Source organism: Euleptes europaea, chromosome 6 (genome assembly GCF_029931775.1).
Source record: "Euleptes europaea isolate rEulEur1 chromosome 6, rEulEur1.hap1, whole genome shotgun sequence".
Lineage (NCBI taxonomy): Eukaryota > Metazoa > Chordata > Lepidosauria > Squamata > Sphaerodactylidae > Euleptes > Euleptes europaea.
In genome coordinates this window covers 104,963,819-104,987,994 of record NC_079317.1, presented here as the reverse complement: position 1 = coordinate 104,987,994, position 24,176 = coordinate 104,963,819, and the positions used below count along the sequence as shown (strand labels likewise).

General features: G+C 45.3%; 2 protein-coding genes across 2 annotated transcripts in view; one reads left to right on the top strand and one right to left on the bottom strand.

The window, feature by feature from the left end:
- CARNS1 (carnosine synthase 1) overlaps positions 1–24,176 on the bottom strand; it is a 211,244-nt gene that overhangs the window by 114,162 nt on the left and 72,906 nt on the right. The window lies entirely within an intron of this gene.
- Positions 7,566–21,000, top strand: CORO1B (coronin 1B). Its single transcript, XM_056850946.1, has 11 exons — positions 7,566–7,660; positions 10,273–10,475; positions 10,772–10,894; positions 11,367–11,496; positions 11,638–11,819; positions 14,795–14,914; positions 15,218–15,322; positions 15,990–16,135; positions 16,285–16,342; positions 19,340–19,618; positions 20,484–21,000. The coding sequence occupies exons 2-11, from the start codon at positions 10,275–10,277 to the stop codon at positions 20,610–20,612; spliced, it is 1,473 nt and encodes a 490-aa protein (XP_056706924.1). The 5' UTR covers positions 7,566–7,660; positions 10,273–10,274; the 3' UTR covers positions 20,613–21,000.

Sequence of the window (24,176 nt, the reverse complement as noted above, 5' to 3'; positions counted from 1 at the left end):
ATAATATAGCATCGTTTTCCTCAGCATAGAATCCAAGGTTTTATGGAAAGGCCCACACAGCCTCTACAAACCTTTCTTTTGGTTCACCCCAGCTCTTAGGTGACACAGAGATAATAATTAAGCTGGTAACCTTTTATAATAACTGTTTGCTTTATGATGAACACGTTAATACAATTGGCATTCATCTGGAACAGGGGGCTGCTTTGGACAAGGTGGTCTCCAGGATCTTTTTCAGAGTTCTAAAAGTTTGTATCTACCCATACATTTCATATAATTCCCAAACTGGTGGTGGTGGAAAGTGCTATCAGCTGACTTCTAACAACCCCATAGGGTTTTCCAAGGCAAGAGACATTCAGAAGTGGTTTGCCATTGCCTGCCTCTGCACAGTGACCTTGGACTTCCTTGGTGGTCTCCTATCCAAATACTAACCAGGGCCAACTCTGCTTAGCTTCAGAGATCTGATGAGATTGGGTTAGCCGGGGCCATCCAGGTCAGGGCAATTCCCAAACTATATTCTTCCAAAGTGGTACATTAGTCCTAAAAATCTGCAATGGCATACTGCATGAAAGAAACTGTGTGACTTTTTAAACTACACGTGCTGATAAGCACTTGGAAAAAATACAAGGTATTAAACTGCAGTTTCAGCAACTGAGTTACGAAAGACATTATTTACAGACCATAATTCAAATAATTACTCAACTCCTTAAAACAGCAAAACTAGAAACTTAGAAATCATGAGGGGTTTTGTAAAAAAACAAAACAAAAAAACCCCCTACAAAAACTAGTAGTTGGGTTTTTAAAGTCTCAGCCCTTCTTTATAAACACAGCTTAAATCCCCAGACCTCACAAAAATATCTGAAGAGTTACTTTGCCTGATGTATGTAGCTCACACCCAACTCAAGCCCTTTCCCACATTTCTGTGCTTCTAGCTCCACACAGTGGCTGATTTTTCAACCTGGGACACAAGACTCCATGCAGCCTGGTCCTACCCGCCACTTAGTTCAATACAAGTAATTCCCTAGTTAAGTGTGCTCAGAACAGCAGCCAGAACTTGGGAACAAACCACTTCCCTGGAGAAATGGCCAGAATATTTCTGTTAGCCACAGAAATCTAAGTGTATACAATTTCCATCTAGAAGATAAAGCCTTATTGATGGGAAAGCATACACTTTGCAAAACAACTGGAATCCCAGGAATATCTGGGTATATAAAAAACATTACTTCTCTTAATAGGAACAATTTCATTTAGTTCAGTTTCTTGTGGCATAGTAGAAAAGCTTTTTATTTTCATCCAACCTAATCTCAAATAAGTGTTATTAAAGTAAGTCTACACAAAACTTACAAGGACAAAAGTTAAAATAGAAAATAAGATGTTAAAGTACACATTCGTGTTGTTACAATGCTTTGACAAACTCCCTTGAATTTCTAAGCACCCAGTGCAAATTTTGCAACTCCTGATTAGAAAAAAGGCACACTATTTTAAATAAGTCATCAGTGTGAGGGTCTGTATGCCTTTGTCTGGTGTGTTTCCTCCCCCCCCCCCCCCGGACTCGTAAAAGCAGTCCAGGCCTTTTGCCTTTCCTTGGTTCAGGCGCTGGGTCTGACAGGCCCCAGGTTGGAATGTCTCTTCCCACGTCCGCCTTCCTTACTCTCTCTGACTCCCTCCCGCCAGCTGTGGCCTTGGTGGGTAGATAGCCTAACGAGTTCCCTGAGGTCTTTGATGTTCTTGTACCATGCACAATTATCTCGTAGATTCCCATAACATACGTTTGACATCTGCTTTCCTGTAGGGGTTATAATTCTGTCTTTGTGAATCTGTAAGCACTTGCAACTTTACCAGTGTAAGGCCTGTACTACCTGAAGCTTCCAATAAAGTTCCTTGTTTCTGCATGACCGTCTGAGCAAGTGATTTTATGGAGTTTGCACAGGAAGGTTGGGAACCCTCACAATCAGCAGTTTGCATGTTGACTAGCAAACTCTTAAATGTGTTTATACATGGTACAGTATAAACATAATTATGTGCAGTTATGAGAAGACAAGTGTCACTAGAAAGTACAATAATGCTAGGAAAAGTCAAAGGCAGCAGGAAAAGAGAAAGACCCAATAGGAGATAGATTGACTCTATAAACGAAGCCACAGCCCTCAGTTTGCAATACCTGAGCATGGCTGTTAATGATAGGATTTTTTGGATGACAGTGATTCATAGGGTCACCATGAGCCAGAAGCGACTTGACAGAACTTAATACACACACACATGTGCAGTTACTCACGGCTCTCTTTCAGATTCCACATGAAGTCTTTTTGTAGTGTGCTTTTGGGTTTTAGTGGCTGAATTTCTTTTTGAACAAGTACTGGCTGTTTGTGGTTAATGATATCTTAAGACCATTAAGACCAGCTCAATTTGTAATATATCAGGATCTTTTTAAATGGGAAATTTAAATGTTTACTAAAAGAATATGAAGAAGTTAAAGACTTATTATCTTGGTTCCAGTATCATCAAATAAACTTGGTCTTTTTACAGGATGTGAAAACAGGATTTTCTAAAACAATCAACTCTACAGAAACGTTTGCTGGATACAAATGATCATCTTATTTCCAAGCTGTATAAATCACTGTTAGAACTTTATTGTGAACAAGAACGAATAAAACCTACCATGATTGGTTGGGCAATGATATAATGTTACAAAAATGGGAATGGCTTTGGACGAGAGATCTGAAACTTATATCTTCGCAACTACTAAGAGAAAATGTATACAAAATGATGTATAAATGGTATTTAACACCGAAGAAATTAGCAAAATCATATGCTTCAATGTCACCAAACTGCTGGAAATGTAATAAAGAAATAGGATCTTTTCATCATATGTGGTGGATTTGTGAAAAAGCTAAGAAATTTTGGGAGATGATATATAATGAAATAAGGTTGATTTTACAACAAAATATCCCTAAAACACCTGAAATGATGCTATTAAGTATGATACCGGATACCATTCTTACTCACAGAACTTTTTTGATTTATGCCATCACGGCTGCACGATTGATATATGCAGCTAAATGGAAGACAGTTGAGATACCAGACAAAAAAGACTGGATAAAAAAGATGCTGGAACTGACCGAGATGGTGAAGCTTACAGCTTTGATAAACCAGAATGATAATGTACAATTTTTGGGGGAATGGGAGGCTTGGAGAATGTACTGTGAAAATCACTTTTTAAGGGGACCATTTAAAGGATACTCTGATCTAATCCCTTATTTATACTTTGTATTAATTTTTATATTAGGTATTGATTTAATAATGTTGGATACGATAGAACAGGTTAATTAAAATAATATTGGGATTAGTTCCGTTAGCAAAATTTTATACAATTTATTTTTAGATGGAAGAGAGAGAGGGGGAAGTCATTTTATTGTTAAATTAGAGATATTACTTGTTTTTCTTTTTATTATTACTATTATATTGTTTCTGTTGATATATTAAATGAAGAAAAATAAAAAAATATATTATAAAAAATATATTATAAAGAAATGATATCTTATTTGGGTTATCTATCACCTGTAAGATGCATTGATAGTGATATTTGGAGGCAAGGCAAGATTAAAATATTTTAATACAAATTAACATTCAACTAATCTGAACAAATATATGTCAGATCATAAAAAATTACTCTTGCACATGTGTTACTTTAATGTAATGAAAAATATAGTAAACACAGCAAAGTCCTTATCAGCAGCATGTCCCGGAGAGCATAAAGCTAAATGCTCTAAATGCTGTCTAAAGGTAAAGGTCCCTTGTGCAAGCACCGGATCATTCCTGACCCATGGGGTGACGTCACAACCTGACGTTTACTAGGCAGACTTTGTTTATGGGGTGGTTTGCCAGTGCCTTCCCCAGTCATCTTCCCTTTTACCCCCAGCAAGCTGGGTACCGACATTGGAAAGATCGGAGGCTGAGTCAACCTCGAGCCAACTTCCGTTGGGATCGTGATCAGAGCTTGGACTGGAGTACTGCAGCTTACCACTCTGCGCCACGGGGCTCTATAAACCCGCCTTGCCTCCAAATATCATTATCAGTGCATCTTACAGGTAATAAATGCTGTCTAGACTACAACAAAAAGTTATCCTTTTTGCAACCCTTACTATATAAGAGGGTAGAAGTGTATCAACAGATAAGGAACTCATGTTAACTGCCTGGACACCCCCTTCCAAAACTCTAAGGAAAGTCATAAATCCTAGGATTATTTTATTTATTTTTTATTTAATTTGTTTTATACCTTGCCCTCCCTCGACCAAAGCTGGGCTCAGGGCAGCTCACAACAAAATTCCATAAAAACAGATATAATAAAATCAACATAAATTAAAAACCTCAATTAAAATCAAGAAGTCCCAGCCCCATAACACATCAATTATGTGGCACTCATTTCAGAATACAGAGCCACTGTAAGGCCTGGGGGCAGCCAGCATCCCCACAACACCAGATTGAAAGTCAGTATAACATACAGGTGAGGGGAGATAGGGAGGCCAGCATAGGTGGGATATCATGGTGGTCCTCAACCATAGGCCTGGTGGAACAACTCTGCTTTGCAGGCCCTGTGAAAAGCTTTAAGATCCTGCAGGGCCCTAGTCTCCTCTGAGAGGGAGTTCCACCAGGCCAGGGCCAAGAAAGCTGTAGCCCTGGTCGAGGACAGCCTCATGCTCTTTGGGCCCGGGACCACCAGAAGGTTTCCATTTGCAGAACGTAATGTCCTGTGGGGAGGGGGGTGTACCAGGAGAGGCGGCCCCATAGGTATGAAGGTCCCAGACTGTGTAAGGCTTTAAAAGTCAAACCCAGCACCTTGAATCTGATCTGGTATTCCAGCTGGAGACAGTGCAGTTGGCAGCGCACTGGCTGAATATGCTCCCTCAGCTAGGCCCCTGAAGGAGCCTCACCAGCTGGAGCTTCCAGGTCAGTCTCAAGGGCAGCCCTATGTAGAGCAAGTTACTGTAGTCCAGTCTGGAGGTGACCGTTGCATAGATCACCGTGGCTAGGTCGGGGCAGGAGAGGTAAGGCACCAACTGCCAGACCCAGCAGAGATGGAAAAAGGCCACCTTGGCCACGGCTGTGACCTGAACCTCCATTGTTAAGGAGGCATCAAGAATCACACCCAGGCTCCTGATGGTAGGTGCAGGTGTCAACTGCATGCCATCAAGACCTGGGAGCTGGCACCCCACCCCGGCCAAGCCATAGGACTTCCATCTTTGATGGAATCAGTTTCAGTTGGCTTTTCTTCAGCCACCCAGTCACAGCATCCAGGCACCTGGTCAGTGTGTCCAGGGCCGAGTCTGGATGGCTGTCCATTAACAGATAAAGCTGGGTGTCATCAGCATACTCATGGCACCCCAGCACGAAACTCCTGACAAGCTGGGTGAGGGGGTGCATGTAGCATGGGGGATACATGTTGCAATGATCATTGAAAGTTGTTTGGTTTTTTTGCCATCAAGTCATAGCTGTCTTATGGCAACCCTTGGTGGGGTTTTCAAGGCAAGAGACATTCAGAGGTGGTTTGCCATTGCTTGCCTCTGTGTACATTGCTTGTACCCTGGTATTCCTCAGAGGTCTCCCGTCCAAATACTTGCCAGGGTCAAGGCTGAGAGTGTGTGACTGGCCCCAAGGTCACCCAGCAAGTTTCCATGGCAGTGTGGAGATTCCGACCTGGGTTTCCCAGATCCTAGTCGGACCCTTTAATCACTACACCAGGCGTCCATTTATTCTTACATGTATTGGGTGAATACATATTAAATGGAAATGTACAATGCTGTTCATGTAACCTGGAAAGGTCAATGGAAGAGCACAACTTTCCATGCAGAAACCAGGTTCAGTCCCTGGTCTCTCTAGTTAAAGGATTTCTTGTGTCTGAGCCAAGACCTTGGAGATCTGCTGCCAACCAGAATAGATTGTACTAAGCTAGTTGGTAGCTTTCTATGAGAGTATTAAAAATAATGTGAGAAGCCAGTCATCTTCAATGTCTGCCAAGAGGTGATTAGAGTTTTAGTACTACCCCAATTTCCCCAGTTTGTTTAGGCAAGGGTGTGCATTAAAATTCTGCTTACCAATGTTCAGCGGGAATGTTACCAATATCTATCTTCCCCGTGCCACTGTGGCAAGTTTCTGCTTTGTTGTTTCCATTCAGTGTGGTTAATGAGTGGAAAGAATGTCTTCCCATATCCTTTCACAGCATGCTTACAGCAAACGATGGAAGCGAATCCCTGTTTGTTACTGTACTGAAACACAGGGGTAGTGGTAGTTATTCTGAATTAAATAATCCTGTATCATGGTGAACCCGTCCCAAAATGCTAGTAAGCGAACACACTGTAACCCTAGCTGGAGGTGGACATTGTTAGAAATGCATCCCTTTGCCTCCGCTCTTCCCCTCGTCCCTGCAGACATTTACAGTGTAATCCTATGCAAAGTCACTCCAGTCTCGATTTCAGTAGGTTTAAATTAGAGTAACGCTACATAAGGTTGCACTGTTAAGAGTTTAAGCTCCTCAGTCAGAGACCATAGGCTTCTTGAGCTTTAGGTTGCACCTTAAACCCTTCAGTACACTCTAGAGAACAATAAGAAACTCCAACCAAGAGCATTATGGCAGAAGCAACAGAGGGGAGGTTTCCAGTACAGCCCCGTCCCAGTCAAAGGCAGGCATTCAGGTCTACCCCCTGGTATAAGCATAAGGAGGGAAAGTGGGGTAGGAGGCAGCCTCCGCTCTGAGTGAGCAGCAGATGGAGCAGGTGAAGAGATGGCGGAACGGGAGGCCCCCCTTCAGTCGGCAGGGAAAGGCTTGCATTTCTCACGGCTCCCCTGCAGTCATCATTCCCGGAAAGTGGATGCAAAGAACTACTCTAAAACACGGTGCTGTCATACGCGACCTTTTAATTCGCAGGGAATGTTTAAAAGGGGAACCTTTTTTTTAAAAAAAATGCGACTCTCCTCACTCACGTACGACGCGAGAGGCCCTTTCTGCCATTTCAAGATTTCCCCACCTCATTTTGCCGCCTGGGTGAAACGCACAAGCGCCATTTTTCCTGCCCCAAGCCCTCCTCTGCGACGCGCAAATATTTGCTTCCCACCTGCAGCTTCCGTTTTTAAAAGCAAAAGTCGCGAAGGCAACCCGCTCTGTCTGTCTCTCTCGCGCGCGCCTCGGCTTAAGGGGCTGGCTCTGGGGACGACCCTCTGGGTGGGCTGGCGATCACCCCGAGGCGCATGCTCAGAGGCACGCTTTCCTGCCCCTCGCCATCCTCCCCACGGCCTCTGGCCGCGCCTTGGTCATGCACGCGCCAGCGGCTGACCACTCCCCGGGCCGGCGGGAACTGCCCTTCGCCTGGCCCGAGAGGCGGCGCCGGCCGCGCGCCCGTCTCTGGACCCCGAGGGCGGCGCCTCCTGCGGCAGGTAAGGGCGGCGCGGGGAAGGGAGGGCGAGAAGCCAGCCTCCCCTCCCCACCCCACCCCTCCCCAGGCGGCCTCGCTGCGCCTGTCACTTCCTGTGGCCGCCGGAGCCCAGCCCAGCCCGGGTCCTCCTCCTCCTCCTCCATCCCTCCCTCCAGCCGCTTGCGCCACCCTGGGCAGGCAGCGCGCAAGGGAGAGGCTGCCGCCGCCGCCGCCGCGCTCCCCTTCTTCCTCCCCAGCCGGTGAGTGGAGGCGGGATGCGGAGGGGGGATACGGGAGACGCTGAGCCCCGGGCAGCCTCGCGGGCGGGGGAAGGGGGGAGGGCAGGCGGCAGGCATTCCTGTCGGGGACCCGGGTTCGCCCCCCCCCCTCCACCCACCCGCCCTCCGCGTCCCGCCCTCCTGCCGCGCCTTTTCCTCTCCGGCGCCGGGAGAGCGGAGGAAAGCGCAGCCTTGTTCGGCAGCCTTGACGAACTGAGACGCGCGGGGCTGCAGCCCTGACCCCTCGCGCCAGATGCGCAGGGCGGCTGGGTGAGGGTCTTTGGAGGGCGGGGAGGCAGGACCCGCCCCGCGTTCGGAGGGTCCCCTTTTTCCTGCTGCGGGGTTGAGCCCTCGTGCCCCGGAGGGAGCCTTTGGGCTCTCCACATTGCGTGAGTGGGAAGGGGGGCGCCTGGGCTTTGATTTGCTGAGGATCGGCTACGATCCAAACAAGAGCAGCTGGTTGGTTCTTGTAGGCTATCCGGGCTGTGTAACCGTGGCCTTGGGGTTTTCTTTCCAAGCAGCTGGACTTGAGTTGCAGAATTCTCCGTTGACATTCCGCAGCTTTGACGCGGTCATGAAATTGCGGGATTTCTACCCTTCCCTGTGAAGGGGTTCTTTGCAGGAACTCTTCGAATGATCAATTTTGGGGTTTTTTTTAGTTTCCCCTCAACTTTATTCCAGCATCCCCCAACTCCAGATGGGGAAGGCTTCTGATTTTGCTGGTGTGGAGTAGCCTCACACAAGTTCTTCTACATCAGGGGTGGGGAACGTCCGGCCCGGGGGCCGTATAAGGCCCGCGGAATCATTTGGTCTGGCCCTTCGTGGGTCCTGGCAGATCTCTAGCTCAGAAGGATCTAAGACTGGTGATCCGCCCCCTCCCACGGACAGCAATAGCCTCTGTTCAAGGCGGATGTTTGTTTTGCTGAGAAAAGGAACCTTCTTTCCCCTTTGCAGAAGAGTCATTAGCTATGGAGCTGCTAGGACCGCCCAAGAAACTGTGTTAACCCTTTCCCACCCGGGCAGTGGAGAAAACATGGCAGACACTTGGAGCCGTCTCCAGTCGTGCCTCTTGGCTAAATGTTTGACTGAATATAGCAGGCTAATTTTAAAGTTGATAATTTTGGGTGGCCCGCGAATGATGTTAAAAATATCCAAATGGCCCTTGGCAGAAAAAAGGTTCCCCACCCCTGTTCTACATCTTTCATACAGCTTCTTCTCCCTCCCCCTTTCCCTACGCACAATTGAATTAAAATGTATTTTAGTCTTCAGTCGTTAGCAGTTCTGATAGGAACCACCCAAAGGAAGATTTTCCTGTTGACAGTTTAAAGTAGGATGGGGCCTGCCACTGAGATAGACCAGGAGGCTGGAGACTGAAGCAGCTGAGCAATAACCATTGCTCTTATCAGCTTCCCAAGAGTGTTTCAGTAGTATAATGGAGCCAGATTTGGACCTTTACTGGTTTGATTGTTACCAAAGCACTGTAGGAGGGGAATGGTGTTCAGGCGATTGCCTGTATCTGGAAGGTTTCTAGCAAGGTGATGGCCCTGGTGTTGGACTCATTTTCCTTACTGAAGCAATAGCATGTGGGGTGGGTGTTTCCTTCCAAAAACAAACTTACAGTGCAGGAGCAGTTCCTTACAGCTAACCACCGAAGCCCCCTCTGTTAGTTGTCTTGATGAAAACTGTGCCCTCTGTGGTAGTTTTCCTGCATTCTGGCATGACACTTTTGTAGGGGTGACAGTGGGGGACTCTTCAGTGGTGGTCTGAATAAATTTTCAATTAAGGTATTTTATCAATATTCAAATAGTCTATAATGTTTAAGGTTTTATAGGACACCCTACTTTTGACTTGTGGGGTGTATGTCATTCTCGGCCCTGGCCTCTGAGGAGGAATGGATTGAGCAAGTCTTTGAGTGGGGCTGGGCTGGTGGGATGGGCCCTGCAAGAGAGCAGCATATTTACTGAAAATAGAGACCCTTAAGAAGGTTGCCAAATATTGATTGATAAGATGAAAGAGGTTCAGTGAAAAGACAGCTCTTGAAGTGGCAAAGAATCCAACCACATACCAGTAACCAATGGGATTGGACACACTGGTGTTGGATGTATTCAGAAGCAAATGCATGTGCAAACATGGAGAAAATGCAACTGTTTTCAGTGAAATGGAGATGCAATTTGGATGCATGCAAAATGAAGTATTGAGGCTGAAGAACTGATTATGTAGAGTTACTTGGAGCTGCCTGTGCTAGTTTTATTAGGTGGAAATAGGCATGAATAATCCAAGCTTGATCAAGAGCTACTGGGAATCATTATTGAAGGTGAGATGTCAGGAGAGTGAGATTGACAGCATCATCAGTCAAGGAAATAGTTGCAGTCTTTATAATGGCTCAGTGAATTCAGAAGACCTTTGATCTCCAAAGTTTGGAATAATTTTATCCTACTAGAAATAGCCAAATGCCAGAGAGGGTAGTAGCCATGTTAGTCTGCTGCAGCCCGAACAGCTTCAAGTAAATATATTGCAGGTACGTGTGAGGGAAGTACTGAACTGGATCTCAAATTAAAGGTGTGTTGTTTTGGTCTTCATCTGTGTCTCCCTAGTCATGTCATTCCGGAAGGTTGTGCGCCAGAGCAAGTTCCGCCATGTCTTTGGGCAGCCTGTCAAGAACGACCAGTGCTACGATGACATCCGGGTATCGCGGGTCACCTGGGACAGCACCTTCTGTGCTGTCAACCCCAAGTTTGTGGCTGTGATTGTGGAGGCCAGTGGGGGAGGGGCGTTCATAGTGCTCCCACTACAGAAGGTGAGAGAAGGGCTAGACATGTAGCTTGTGATCAAGGAATGGGAAGGATTTGCATGGACAGCCCCCGAGAATTCCTGAATTCTCATTAAACTATAGTTTTTTCCTAGCATCCTGTGTTATGTATCTATCTTCTAGGGTTCATCAGGGATGGGACAGAGGGGTTATACCAGGGATGCTAACAGAGTTGCAATGGAATGGGAAAGAATGGGGCATAGGCGAAGGCAAGCAACAAGACAGTAGCTTAGAAGACAGCACTAGGGGCCTTAATTACCTGTAGTCTCCTTTGTTTTTTCCAGACGGGGCGCATTGATAAGTCCTACCCTACAGTATGTGGGCACACAGGGCCTGTTTTGGATATTGATTGGTGCCCACATAATGATCACATAATTGCCAGTGGTTCTGAGGACTGCACTATAATGGTGAGAAGAAATTTGGGGGAACGGGTTTGTGCATGTGTGTATAAAATGGACTTGTCTGCAGTTCCATAGTCACCTAGAAATGTGCATAAGATTGGCAGTCTTAATTTAATGAGCAAGCAATAGAAATCTGCTGAGATTTTATCTGTTTTTTTTTTAAGCAAGGTATTTAAAAGCAAGTCTTAAAGACTTTAAAGGCTTGAATATATAAGAAATCTAAAAAATAAATCTTTGCATGTTTGTGTAACTGAACTTGAGTTCCAGGGGTAGAATTTCAGAGTTGCACATAGCTGGACAAATTCTTGGAAACACAGCAGCCTAAAGGCAGAAGGCATTCCTGTTGCTAGGAGGGAGCTGTTTGGGGCAGGATGATGAGAGAATGAGGGTTTGAGCTTAGGTATGGAACTGGAGGATGGAGTAGAGGAGAATCACAGTCATGTTTTGAGTCATGTTTTGTTCTATTTTTCCCCTCAAGGTATGGCAGATCCCAGAGAATGGGCTGACGCTGCCTCTAACAGAACCAGTAGTGGTTCTAGAAGGACATTCAAAGCGTGTGGGCATCATCACTTGGCATCCAACAGCCCGCAACGTCCTTCTCAGTGCAGGTACTGTCTATGGTGGGGGAAGCAAGACTGAGACGTTTTGACTGTGTTGCTCTGTGCAGGGTAAGGGGGATGCAATGTCTTTGAGATCTGTGGCAGACCACTAATGACAAATGTGTTCTAATGTACACCTTTTCTTTCCAGGCTGTGATAATGTGGTTATCGTATGGAACGTGGGCACAACTGAAGAGCTTTACCGTCTTGATGACCTGCATCCAGACCTCATCTATAATGTCAGCTGGAATCGTGATGGCAGCCTTTTCTGCTCAGCTTGTAAGGACAAGAGTGTGCGCATCATTGACCCACGTCGTGGGCAGGTTGTTGCGGTATGTTTATCCCATCTTGAGTCTCTTGGTGCATGTCTTTCTCCTATCCACCAGAGAGCCAGTGTGGTGTAGTGGTTAAGAGTGGTGGTTTGGAGCGGTGGAGTCTGATATGGAGAACTGGGTTTGATTCTGCACTCTTCCACATGAGCGGCGGAAGTTAATCTGGTGAACTGGATTTGTTTCCCCATTCCTACACACGAAGCCAGCTGGGTGACCTTGGGCCAGTCACACTCTCTCAGCCCCACCTACCTCACAGGGTGTCTGTTGTGGAGAGGGGAAGGGAAAGTGATTGTAAGCTGGTATGATTCTTCCTTAAGTGGTAGAGAAAGTCGGCATATAAAAACCAACTCTTCTTCTTCTGTCATTCTTGGTCTAGTACATGTTCATGTACACTTTTGGTAACATTTTCTCCTTGATGTATTTAGGACTCAGTCTTCCCCATCCTGCTGTGTGAGCAGCTTCCTTCGGCATTTTTTTTGCTACCCTGTTCCCATCTCTAGGATGGTCATCAGGGCATTGATCATGCCTGTTACCTACATCACTTTAACTTTGAAGTAACTTGCTTGGTGAGTCCTAGCTCACAAAGTTTTGAATTGTGTTGGAGTCCTCTGTTCATTGTAGGCTGTTACCTAGTTAACTTAGCAGTTGTTACATAGTTGGCTTATAAAAACCTATGTATATGGTAGTGTCTATTTAATTCATTTGTACCTTGCCTTTTTTCCTCATTGGGGACCCAAAGTGGCTTATGGTGTTATCCTCACAACTCTATGAGGTAGGTTAGGTTGAGATTTTGTGGCCGGCCCCAGGTCACCCAGCTACCTTCCGTGGCAGAGTCAGGATCCCAGTCTTGAAGTTTAGAGTAAATGAAGAGCATAAGAATTGCCTTGCTGGATTGGATCAAGGATCTGTTTAATCCAACAGTGATCAGCCAAAATGCCTCTGGAAGGTTGCAAGCAAGGTGTGAACGTGATAGCCATTTGCTTTAAAAAAAAAATTTTTAAATTATTTTTTAGGGAATACAGAAAGGAAAGAAGGGGAAGGGGGAAAGTTTGCATCCGCTTGCAATAAACGACATTGTCTCAATCATTGATATACACACATAGTTTTCCCCTGCTCCTGGTAACTGGAAGTGGCTTTCATCAGGATGTGGAGCTCCAAGTAAACTTTATACAGCTGCATTGGAGATACAGATGGGGTGCAAATTCCTTTTGGCCTTCCAAAAATATGAATAGGAAATGGGTCAGTTTGCAGAGCCACTTTTCTGTGCAGTTAGTCAAGTAGCACTTGGTAACTGTGTCAGTGTGAATGCAGGAGTGTAGATGAGGCCTTCTTGGCCTCATGAGAATATTTTGCTGGGTTTTGTCTAATCATACCCTGGGAATTTGGGGAATGAATGCAGAATGTGCTTTAGGCAGATATGCATGTGATGGCTTAAAATTTTGTAACTAGCAAAGTCAGATTTTGCAATTTCATAATGAGCAGAACAAATAATGCAAGTGTTCAGATATGTTAAACTGATTAGCTATCAAATATAAACAGGAGTAGCAGCAGCAATAGTTTGAGTAGCCCTTTTCATTCGTTACATTCCTGGAGCTGTGACAATACGTATGAGACGAAGGCACTGCAAGCGATCCTCCCAATATGCGTAATCAGTGATACTGGAAAATTCACGTTTCCAGTTCCAGAAATATATAGCAATTGTGTATAGCACATTCATCCTACATGCATGTCACAGAACAGGAATATAACAACTGAAAAAGGCTGGAGTGTTGTGCATGGCATTTTGTACTAATGGCGAAATACATGAGAATGAAGGAGGCATGAGATACGGGTGTGTGCTAATGGTGGGTAAGGGGATAGAAATGGTAGTTGTTGGTGTTTGATCTGTGCCAGGGTGGTTGTCTGGCCGTCGGAATTCAGAAATCTAGTCTGAGTCTGCCTGCCATGCATAATATGTGGTGTAAGCCAATATAATTCAAGTGGTCTCTTGGGCCAAACTTTGAGCGTTCTTCCCTTTTCCTTCCTCCCCCTCACTGCTGAAATGGTTGGTAGAGAATTTAGTGTAAGAGAAGGTGGGCTGCAAGTGGGTGGGCTTGGGTTTGGGGTGGTTAAGAAGCTTACAGTGATGATGGTACAGGCTTTGACATGCAGCTTATGACCCTTTTAAAAGGACTTGTGGTCTTTAATAATTGTATCAGAGAGCAGACATACAGTTCTTGTGTGGTAGTACTATGAAGTACAGGCGCTGTGGGGTGGCACCTGACAGATTTCTCCTTAATGAGCATTTGTTAAAGTTACTAAAACACCTTTAGAGGTGGAAGCCTAGTTTTAGGTGTATTTGTGGTCATACTCTCACAAGTATAAGGGGTTATATAGGCCTAGCCTGTCCCCCTTGCCTCTTCTCTGATCAAGGAGCATCACCTCTCCTGTTCACTGGTTGTCATGAGTGTCCCAATGTTAGCTTCCATATTCTTTGAAGTATTGGAAACAGAGCGGTCTGGAGTTGAGACACCAGGAGCAGCAGAGAAACTCTTTCTGGTTCTCCCGCAGTGGGAAGAGCCTTAGTATTTGCTGTTGTGGAGCATTTGATACTATTAATTTAAAATATTGTGAGGTTTCCCAGTTCTCTTCCAACCAGTTGTTGTTCAGGAGCAGGGAGATTTGTGTAAAATCTGCCTAGTGCTATAATGTCTTCTCTGACTGGTGGTGGCTCTCCCATGAGGCTAGTTCTGGAGTGAAATGAGAGCCAGAGAGAGATACACATGCCTCAGTCTAGTTACAGCATGGGCATTGGGGATCCTCATGGATATGAAAATTAGGTGAATGACTTTCCTGCTCAAGTAATATAAGCTATTTTGGATCCAGCATCACAGGTATCAGAGCACAGGATGACTGATGAATTTGTTCTAATTAAATAGCATGATGGAGCCTCTGTTCCATAACTTGTTGTCTCTCCCTTGCTCTTCACTTCACAGGAGAAAGAGAAAGCCCATGAGGGAGCACGTCCTATGCGGGCCATCTTCTTGGCTGATGGGAAGATCTTCACAACTGGCTTCAGCCGTATGAGTGAACGGCAGCTGGCACTCTGGGACCCGGTGAGTAGGAAGAGGGATTTGTGGGGAAATGAACCTAGTTCAAAGATGTGCATTATTCTTCAGGGGGTAAGCAAAGGATGGTAGGGGTCTGTGTAGGAAAGGAGCCCTCTCTGCATCCTGGGTTCTTTGTTCTGAGCAAAGGTGTCACCCTACTATCCCACCTAGAGAAAGCTGTGTCATTTTTTCATCTGAACAGAAGTACTTTTAATCCTCATAATTGTACAAAACGGTGGTGGCTAAAAGATTAGCCATTCATTAGGTGATGCATACATCTGTTGTATTCTCTTTGTTTTTGTATTCCAGGAGAATCTGGAGGAGCCCATGGCATTGCAAGAGCTGGACTCGAGCAATGGGGCCCTTCTTCCCTTCTATGACCCTGATACCAATGTTATCTATGTCTGTGGCAAGGTATGCTACCTAAAGGAGGGTTTGAAGCATTAGTCAGAGGGTTGGTCTTAGATCGGGAAGACTCAGGTTGAAATCCCTACTCTGCCATGAAGCTTACTGTTTCTCAACCTAACCTATTTCATGAAGTTGTTCTGAGGATAATAGGGGACAAGAGTAATATTTGCCACCATTATTTTCTTTAAAGAAATACCACAAACAGAACTTTCATATTATTTCTAACAGTAGTGTACTATGATGTATATTCAGACATTTACCTCTTAAATCTCCAAGGTTGGCATAATCATATGATACACGTATCTGAAAATCAACCCCAGGACAGTCAATGGGCAATATTTCATTCCAAACTTCTTGTTTGCACTTTTGTTTCTTCCATTTCTATGCTCTGAACTGAGAATACTACACAATGCAGGTATTCCCTTTTTTGCTCCTCCTGTTCCCTAACTAGTGAGCCCTGTTTCCTAAAAAGGAAGTGCAGAGTCCTAAATGATTTGTTGAGATGGGGCAGTCACAATGGGCTGGAGCCTACCACAGCATTCAACTGATTGCAGAGAGGTTCCTTGTGCTGGAGGAAGGTTTTGCGCTTAACTGAGCAGAGAGAGGTTGGATCTGACCCTGTCTCCTTGATCAGGAGTGTCCACTGTTTGTCCTTTGTCCCATTCCCTTCCAGGGAGACTCAAGCATCCGGTATTTTGAGATCACAGCAGAAGCACCCTACATCCACTTCCTGAACGTGTTCATTAGCAAAGAACCACAGCGTGGCATGGGATGGATGCCCAAGCGAGGTCTGGATGTCAACAAGTGTGAGATCGCCAGGTATTCAGAATGGCCGGGGGAGATGGGGGAGTTGGGCTGGCATTCTCATTAATATAGGAGCCAAGGATCTTAGTAAAGCATTTCTTGATAATATGCATTATGTTGCTGTTGCCCCATTAACTCGTCTGTACCCTTCTCTCTCTGTGCAGGTTTTACAAGCTCCATGAACGCAAATGTGAACCCATTATCATGACAGTGCCAAGGAAGGTGAGTGCTTGATCAGAAGGGGGCTGGGGGCACAGTCTAAGTTTAATTACAAGGAGCTCCTGTGCAGCCCTATTTTTTTCTTGCTATTGTTTGGGGACACAGAGGGGCACGCAGGCGTGGCCACAGGGAAGCTCCAGAGGTATAGCTGTATATAAGCAGATGATTTCACAAGAGCCCTTTGGTCAGCCTTTCAGTTCTGCGTTACTCTTGAGGCATGGGGAAAAAGCCACTCCCACTTCTCTGTCCATCCAGCACTTTGTGACTATGCATGATGGAGCATACAGTTTGTATACCCTATGTTTAACTTTTGTCTATCAGGAGAGGCTGCTGTGCCACTTCCAGGATATAAGGTCTCTCCCCAGTCAGTATATTCCTCCCTAAATGAACAGCTGGATCTTCTCAGAGATATCAACAGCCTTTATATCCCAACAGCAGTATTTGTGTGGGTGGGTGGACACTTGCACTCCAGTGACTTCTATATAAAGCTGGCCAAAATACCCCCCACTGCTCCCCACCTCACTGCTCAGGTCTCATATATGTGTTTTGTCCTATGACTAATCAGGACTATGACACCACAAAGCTACTCTGTGGATTTTAATAATATCGTGTATGTAATGCTCTGTTCGAAATGCTTCGCAGTCATCATAAGAGAGGCTGGTATTATTGCATATGAGAAGCTGAGAAAATACCTATTAAATTCATGGTGCTGGTAAGATTTGAATTGGCGTTCATAGTCTTTGTCGTTACTACACACAAGTACAGCATTTGTGGGAAGCCTTACTTCAGATGTTACATTATTATTTTATTTTGCATTTTTCATGTTCTCTCTTGAGCATAGACAAGGAGGTTTGGTTGAGGTTGAACTTGATACATTGAGTCATTGGTATTTATACTCAGACTTTAATTTGGACTTCTTGTCCTTCAAGAGATAATGCATTTCATTGTGTTTTAGTTCTTTGCTGGCCTCCTTGGAAATGGTTCTGTGGTCCCTTTCTCTTCCCCCCACCTTGAAAAATGGGTAATAGTCATTAGTATTAAAACTTGAAACCACATTGTGCCTTGAATGTATGTCTACTAAATGTCATTCTAGTAGCTCAGTGTTTAGTTGTGTTATAAACAAGCTTACCAATTGAACGCTGAATGGACAAGTTAAAAGCAAAGGCCTGGCACACCAGTTTTTCTTCAGTGAAGCTTTTTGAAGCAAGACTTCCCTGGCTAACCCTTTGCAATTTCCTACGAGCAACTTTAAGCTGCTGTGTAACTTAAAGCTTTCAATGCAGTTCACAGTATAAAACAACATAGTCACAGAAATCTTTCAGTCCTTAAAATACTCTAAACTTCATCCTGAAACACCCAGAAGAGAAGAACAGTCTTCATGTACATCTGGAATGAGGTATGTGAGAAACACAAATGAATCTTCTAAGGAGATGAGTTCCATAGTGGTGGGGCAATCTGTGAAAAGGCCCTGCTGTTGCTGGATACCAATCTTGCATCAGATTGAGATGTTATTCTGAATGGGGTCTTGTTGGCCAACTTTCAGGAAAGATTCATATGGAGTAGATACTGAAAAAGATACTCTGCTCTAAAACTGTTAAGAACTTTAAAGGTCAGACCCAGCAGCTTGAATTGTGCTCAGAAACATAGAGATAATCTGTATGACAGTTATAGCACTGATGCTATGGGCCTGTTACACCCAGTGAAAACTTTAGGGCCTCTTGTAGTTTTTTGACAGCCTTGTGGGCAGCCTCACATCAAATGCATTACAGTCGTGTCATCTAGAACTCTAAGGCATAAATGGTACTGGCAGTGCCTTTCTTTTCCAGTAGTAGGCATAGTTGTCAAATTAGCCTAAGTTATGACCTCTGAGGCTAGGGAAGCAAAGCTGAATTGAGAAGAATCCCAGAAGACTGTGGTTCTATCATGGGCACTGCCTTTGCTAACTGGACGCTGTATCTCTTACAAACATCACATCTGTCTTGTCTGGACTGATCTTCAGTGTATGCACCCTCATATAATTCATGACCACTCCAGGCAGCTATTCAGAATGGCAGCTGCTTTGTCTGGATCAAGTTACTAGAAGAAATAGAGCTGGTTGTTGTGTTTCTGATCACCACACTTGAACACATGAAGCTGCCTTATACAGTATTGTCTACTCTGACCAGCAGCAGCTCTCCAGCCTCAGGCAGAGGTCTTTCACATCACCTACTTGCCTAGTCCCTTTAACTGGAAATGCCGGGGATTGAACCTGGGACCTTCTGCATGCCAAGCAGATGCTCTACTACTGAGCCACAGCCCCTCCCAGCCACTTCATGTTCATATTACATAGCACAAGAGACAAAATCTAACCCTGAGGAACTTCATAGGACAAATCCCATGGAGCAGAGCAGAAGTCTCCAAGCACTACCTTCTGGGACCTATAAAGAGCTGGAGCCACTGCAAACCAGAACCTGCCAATCCCAACCTGGCAGCGCATCCCATAAATATTCCATGGTATTGAAGGCATCTGAAAGATCTACGTTAACTAACAGGGTCATGGTTCTCCTGCTGAAGGTCATCAAATACGGCATTCAAAAGCTATCTCAGTTCCAGACCTGTAGCTCAATTGAAATGAGCCAGGACATTCAGCATCTTACTTTATATTTGTCTGAACAATTATTCCTTTGACCTGTCCCAGTTTTGTTAATCCTGATTGATGCTTTATGGGCTCTTGGGCAGGGGGACCCCTCCTAGCTTTGTTACTTGAAATACTGAAGCTCAAACTTAAGTCGCCAGGTTTGCAAATGACAGATGTGTTCCGCTATTTAGCGACAGCCTCCCTCTAATTTCAGCCCTAAGGAAAGCAGAACAGAATGTTCTGGCCAGAAGAATAAGTGTTCACTTGAAAGTATGTTCATAGTTTTCTTGCACTTTACCTTGAATTGTGTTGCCAATGGGAACAGTAGATTCTGGTAGCAGAGAGTGACACCAACCAGTATTAACACTGCCATCTCTTTGCAGTCAGATCTGTTCCAAGATGACTTGTACCCAGACACAGCTGGGCCAGAAGCTGCCATGGAAGCAGAAGAATGGGTGGCAGGGCACACAGCAGCACCTATACTGATCTCGCTGCGTGAAGTATATGTGCCCACCAAGCAGCGGGACTTCAAAGTCAACCGAAGGAGCTTGTTGCACGAGAGCCGTCCTGTCTCTGCCAGCACAGGGCCGAGTGCCACACACCCCAGTGCCACATCCCAATCTGCTGCCACGCCTGCCATTAGCACTGGCACTGCCAGTGGGGTATGTTCAGTTTCACTGCCCACACAAGAATGAGGGAGTCTGGGGTGGTTAATGCTTCTCTGCCTTTCTTAACATGGTTGTAAAGAGGTTGAGTTGAAGGGACGGCTAGAAGCGTGTTGTTATTACAAGAGTTGGAAGTAGGATGGGATTCTGATTAATTAGGGATAGGCACTGGAATTAGGGTTGTGCATATTCAGCATGTCTGTTGAGACTCAAGAGCCCTCACTACTTCAAGAAAGGCAAATTTCTAGCCCCTCATGAATCTAAAAAAGTTTGGAACACGTGTGTAGCATCTGATTAAGTTTCAGGTGTCTGAGAAGAACCTGTTGGACCTTGTGTGGACTTTAGAGTCCTGTATAGGTACCATTGCCACATTCATTCAGGCAGTCTCAAAGTTTACCTTGTCTTCTTTCATTTTTTTGGTACACATTTCTAAATGCTTGGTAATTAGGGCTGCCGACCTCCAGGTGGTAGCTGAAGATCTCCTGGGATTACAACTGATCTCCAGGTGACAGAGATCAGTTCACCTGGAGAAAATGGCCAATACCTGCCCTTCTCAGGCTCCACCACCAAAATCTCTAGGTATTTCCCAACCCGGAGCTGGCAACCCAGCTACTGGAAGCAAAATAGATCATGTAAAGTATGTTTGGAATTTCTCTCTTTGAGAGTAACAGCTTCCTTCCTTCCTCTGGCTTCCATAAGGTTATGGCTGGTTGCATTGATCATGGTTGGAAGCATTTGTCCGTGTTGCTGTTTCTTCCTCCTATCTGCATGCCTGGTAGGAGTCTGTCATTGGATGGGTTGACCTGAGTAGCTGGGATTGTGGATGTGATAGAAGAGCACTGAGCCTGTTTTCCTGTTGCAGGACAGTGGGCAGATAGCTGAGGAGGTACTTCGTGAGGTAGCATCACTGCGAGCACTTGTGGCTGCACAGGGAGAGCGCATCACAAGGCTGGAGGAGCAGCTGAGCCGCATTGAGAATGGCGATGTCTAGGGGTCTTGGCCCACTGAAGAGACCTCACCAACATGGATCTTCTTCAATGCTTCACCCTTCTTCAGCTGCCAGTAATCCCTCACACTGCCTCATCCTACCCTGTGGTGCAAGAAAGGGACTTGCCCTCTCTTGCGGCTACTGGAGAAATGTATTGGGTTTTGTGTCTGAGCAAGCCTCCTCTTCTTGTTGCTCTCCCATTCTATTTTTTTAACCAAGGGGCAGTTGCTGGGCTCTCCACAGCTGTCCCTTTGCCTTATTTTGGTCAGGGTCCTTCTGCTTGGTCCCATTCCCATGGCTGGGGTTAGCCTGCCCCCTTATAGGGATCAGAACTAGCTAAGCTCTCTGCCTGATATGTTCCTGCCCTCCACTATTTCTGCTGAAGTCCTACTGGGACTTCCTGAAGTCTCAGGGCAGACAGGTTTGGTTGAAAGCTAGTGCCTCCTGTGATAGCATGGGGAGACACTGTTGAGTTGGCTATGCCTCTTTTCCCCTATTAAGACCACTGAGAGCCTGTTGAGGAGGATTCTTCTGCTTCTTTTCCTGAATTTATATTTGCAACGACACCATGGAGGTGACCTGTGAATGCAACTGTGAAAGAAGCCAGCCATCCAGTCACTGTCCTGAGATCACTGTATCTGGGACACACCCCTCTTCAGCCCTCAGAGAAGCAGGTTCTGACTAAATAACAAAAAGAGGGTGGGGTGAGGGGAAAATAACTATTCAGGGTCAAGATCTTTATTTTCATTCCAAATAAACGTCTTTATAAAGCCACAGCTCTCTGCAGATGTCTGTTGTTGTTCTTGTGATTCTGGAGATAAATTAGGGGTAAAGTCTCCACAAATGCATGAGCCTCTGATAGGCCATTTTAAGGTGATTGCGTTTACATTAATGACAGCAGGAAACGCACAGAAGTAGTGTCTGATCATCTGAAGGGTCATAAAACATAAGAACCCTGCTCGATCAGACCAGATGTCCATTTAGGCCAACACCCTCTCTCACAGTGGCTAACCAGTTACTCTGGAGGGCCAACAACAGGGCATGGAGACCAAGGCCTTCCCTTGAATTTGACTCCTGGCACTGGTATTCAGAGGTCTGCTGCCTCTGACTGTGGAGGTTCTTTTTAGTCACCAAGGCTAGTAGCCACTGGAAAGCACATCCTTCATGAAACTGTCTAATCCCCTTTTAAAGCCATCTATGCCTGTGGCAGCAAATTCCACATTTGAATCACTTGTTGAGTAAAGAAGTATATCCTTTTGTCTGACCTGAATCTACTGCCCATCAGCTTCATTGGATGCCCTTGAATTCTAGTATTTTGGGAGAGGGATAAAATGTTCTGTGTGCACTCTCTCAACCCCATGCATAATGTAATACTCTTCTGCCATGCCTCCCAACAGTTGTCTCTTTTCTAAACTGAAAAGTCCCAGACTCTGCAACCCCTTCATCATCTTGTTTGCTCACTTCTGTACTTGGTCAAGGGCTTTGGTGTCCTTTTTGAGATACCAGAACTGCACGGTATTCTATATGAGGCTGCACCATAGATCTATACACAGGGGCATGATAATATTGGCTGCTTTATTTCCAAGTCCCTTTCCTAAGAATCCCCAGTATAGAATTTGGCTTTTTTTACTGCTGCTCTCAGCTATGACCAAGATCCTTCTCTCTTGTCTCAACTACTTCACATGCCTATTAGCATATATATTTCAAGTTGGGATTTTGTTTTGTCCCAGAGTACATCACCTTACACTTATGAACACTGAACTTCATTTGCCATATTGAGCTCTTCACGGTTGGCCTTGGTTTTCAATCTCCTGAAAATTTTTGGGTTACCTGTAAACTTGGCCACTACACTGCTCACCTCTAGTTCCAGATCATTTATGAAAAAATTAAATAGCACCAACACCAATAGTAATCCTTGTGGGACCCCACTGCATACTTTCCTCCATTAAGAACATCTCTCATCACCTCAATTTGGCACAGTTCTTCAGACTCCTTTCCTGAAAACAGTGGCTGTGGCCTGAGTACATACCCCACACTTTCCAGTGAACACAAGCGCAAGTAACTCACTTTAGCTTCTCTGCCAGCTCCCGATCTTCCCTTAGAAATCCGTTTATTCCTTGCTTTAAAAAAAAAAAAAAAGTTCAGCTTCTTGTTTTCTATATTGGCCAGCCAGAGGCCTCCAGCCAAGCCTATAACTAGGACATGAAGACAGTAGCCTCCCACATAAGCTAGCATGGTCTCTGCAGATATACCACTTCCTGCATTCAGCTAAGCTGAAGTTTGACTGTAAAAACCAGATCCCTCTTCTAACAAGACGTATATTCTTGATGGATGCCTGTAGGAAAGACTCTGCTTCAGCATTTCATATAGGAAGACTAATAACTGGAACTATTGTGTTCACCAAGGTGTGCATGTTTCAAAAGACCCACTTGAACATTTTTGGTGCCAGTAGATTATTCCTTTGAGTTGCTCTACACCTATTCCAACCAAGTTTCTGTATGCAAGTGAAATGTAGCATGCTGTGTGCACATGCGTATGTTCGGGTCTGGAACTGTGCAGCAGCCACCCTTCCATTCAAGACGTTCTGTATCAGAGAGTGAGCAGAGTCAATGTGCTGATTTTTTTTTGTGCCATCCGGATCCTTCCAAGTAACAGACCCAGTCCATCTTATGTAACGCGCACATGCTGTAGGTAGTAGCTGAGTATTTCTTTTCCCCAGCAGAGCAGTGGGGAGATGCTTTGTGTGGGGCAGCAGGTGCACTGCTCTTCCTGTTCTCAGATCAAGCAGCAGAGACTGTTCTAGGGCTGGCAGGAAGCTTGTGGTTGATACCCGTTGAGACAGCTCTGCTGCCTGAGTTAGCAGGAAACACTGTATCACGGGTTGGTACTGCTTATGAACTGTGGTCACCCTGTGGTTGTGAATTCCTGACAAGGTAGAGAAATATTCTATCACTACCTTTTCTTTAAGGTAAATGCTGTGGAGAAATGCACTGCACTTTGGGCTACATCGCACCCCCTCCACACACCTTCATTCTAATTAGTTTCTCTGTCAGTACAAGGATAGAAAACAGGAGAGCAGTCAATTGCTTCCCCAGGCACCCAGTATTTAAGGCTTGGTTATGCAGGTGGTTCTAGCCAGCAGAGAACAATCAAAGGGACATCTCATGACCTAACAGGAATGTAGAAAAGAGCAAGAGTCCAGTAGCACTTTAAAGACTAACAAAATTTTTCTGGCAGGGTATGAGCTTTCGTGAGCCACAGCTCACTTCTTCAGAAAGTGAAGTGAGCTGAAGTGAAGAAGTGAGCTGAGGCTCACGAAAGCTCATACCCTGCCAGACAGACTAGCACGGCTACCCACTGTGAATTAACAGGAATGTGACATCTATCTTCCAGGGAGGGACTGGAAAGGAAGGACTGACCCACAAGGGGGGGGGGGAGAAAAAAAAAGGAATAAATTCCCTGTACCCAAGGGGACGTATGCCCATTTCGGGTGATTTTATTTGGGGATACCTTGGAGAAAGATGCTCTCACACATGGAGTCCATCCTGATGGTTGCCCTCACCCTGT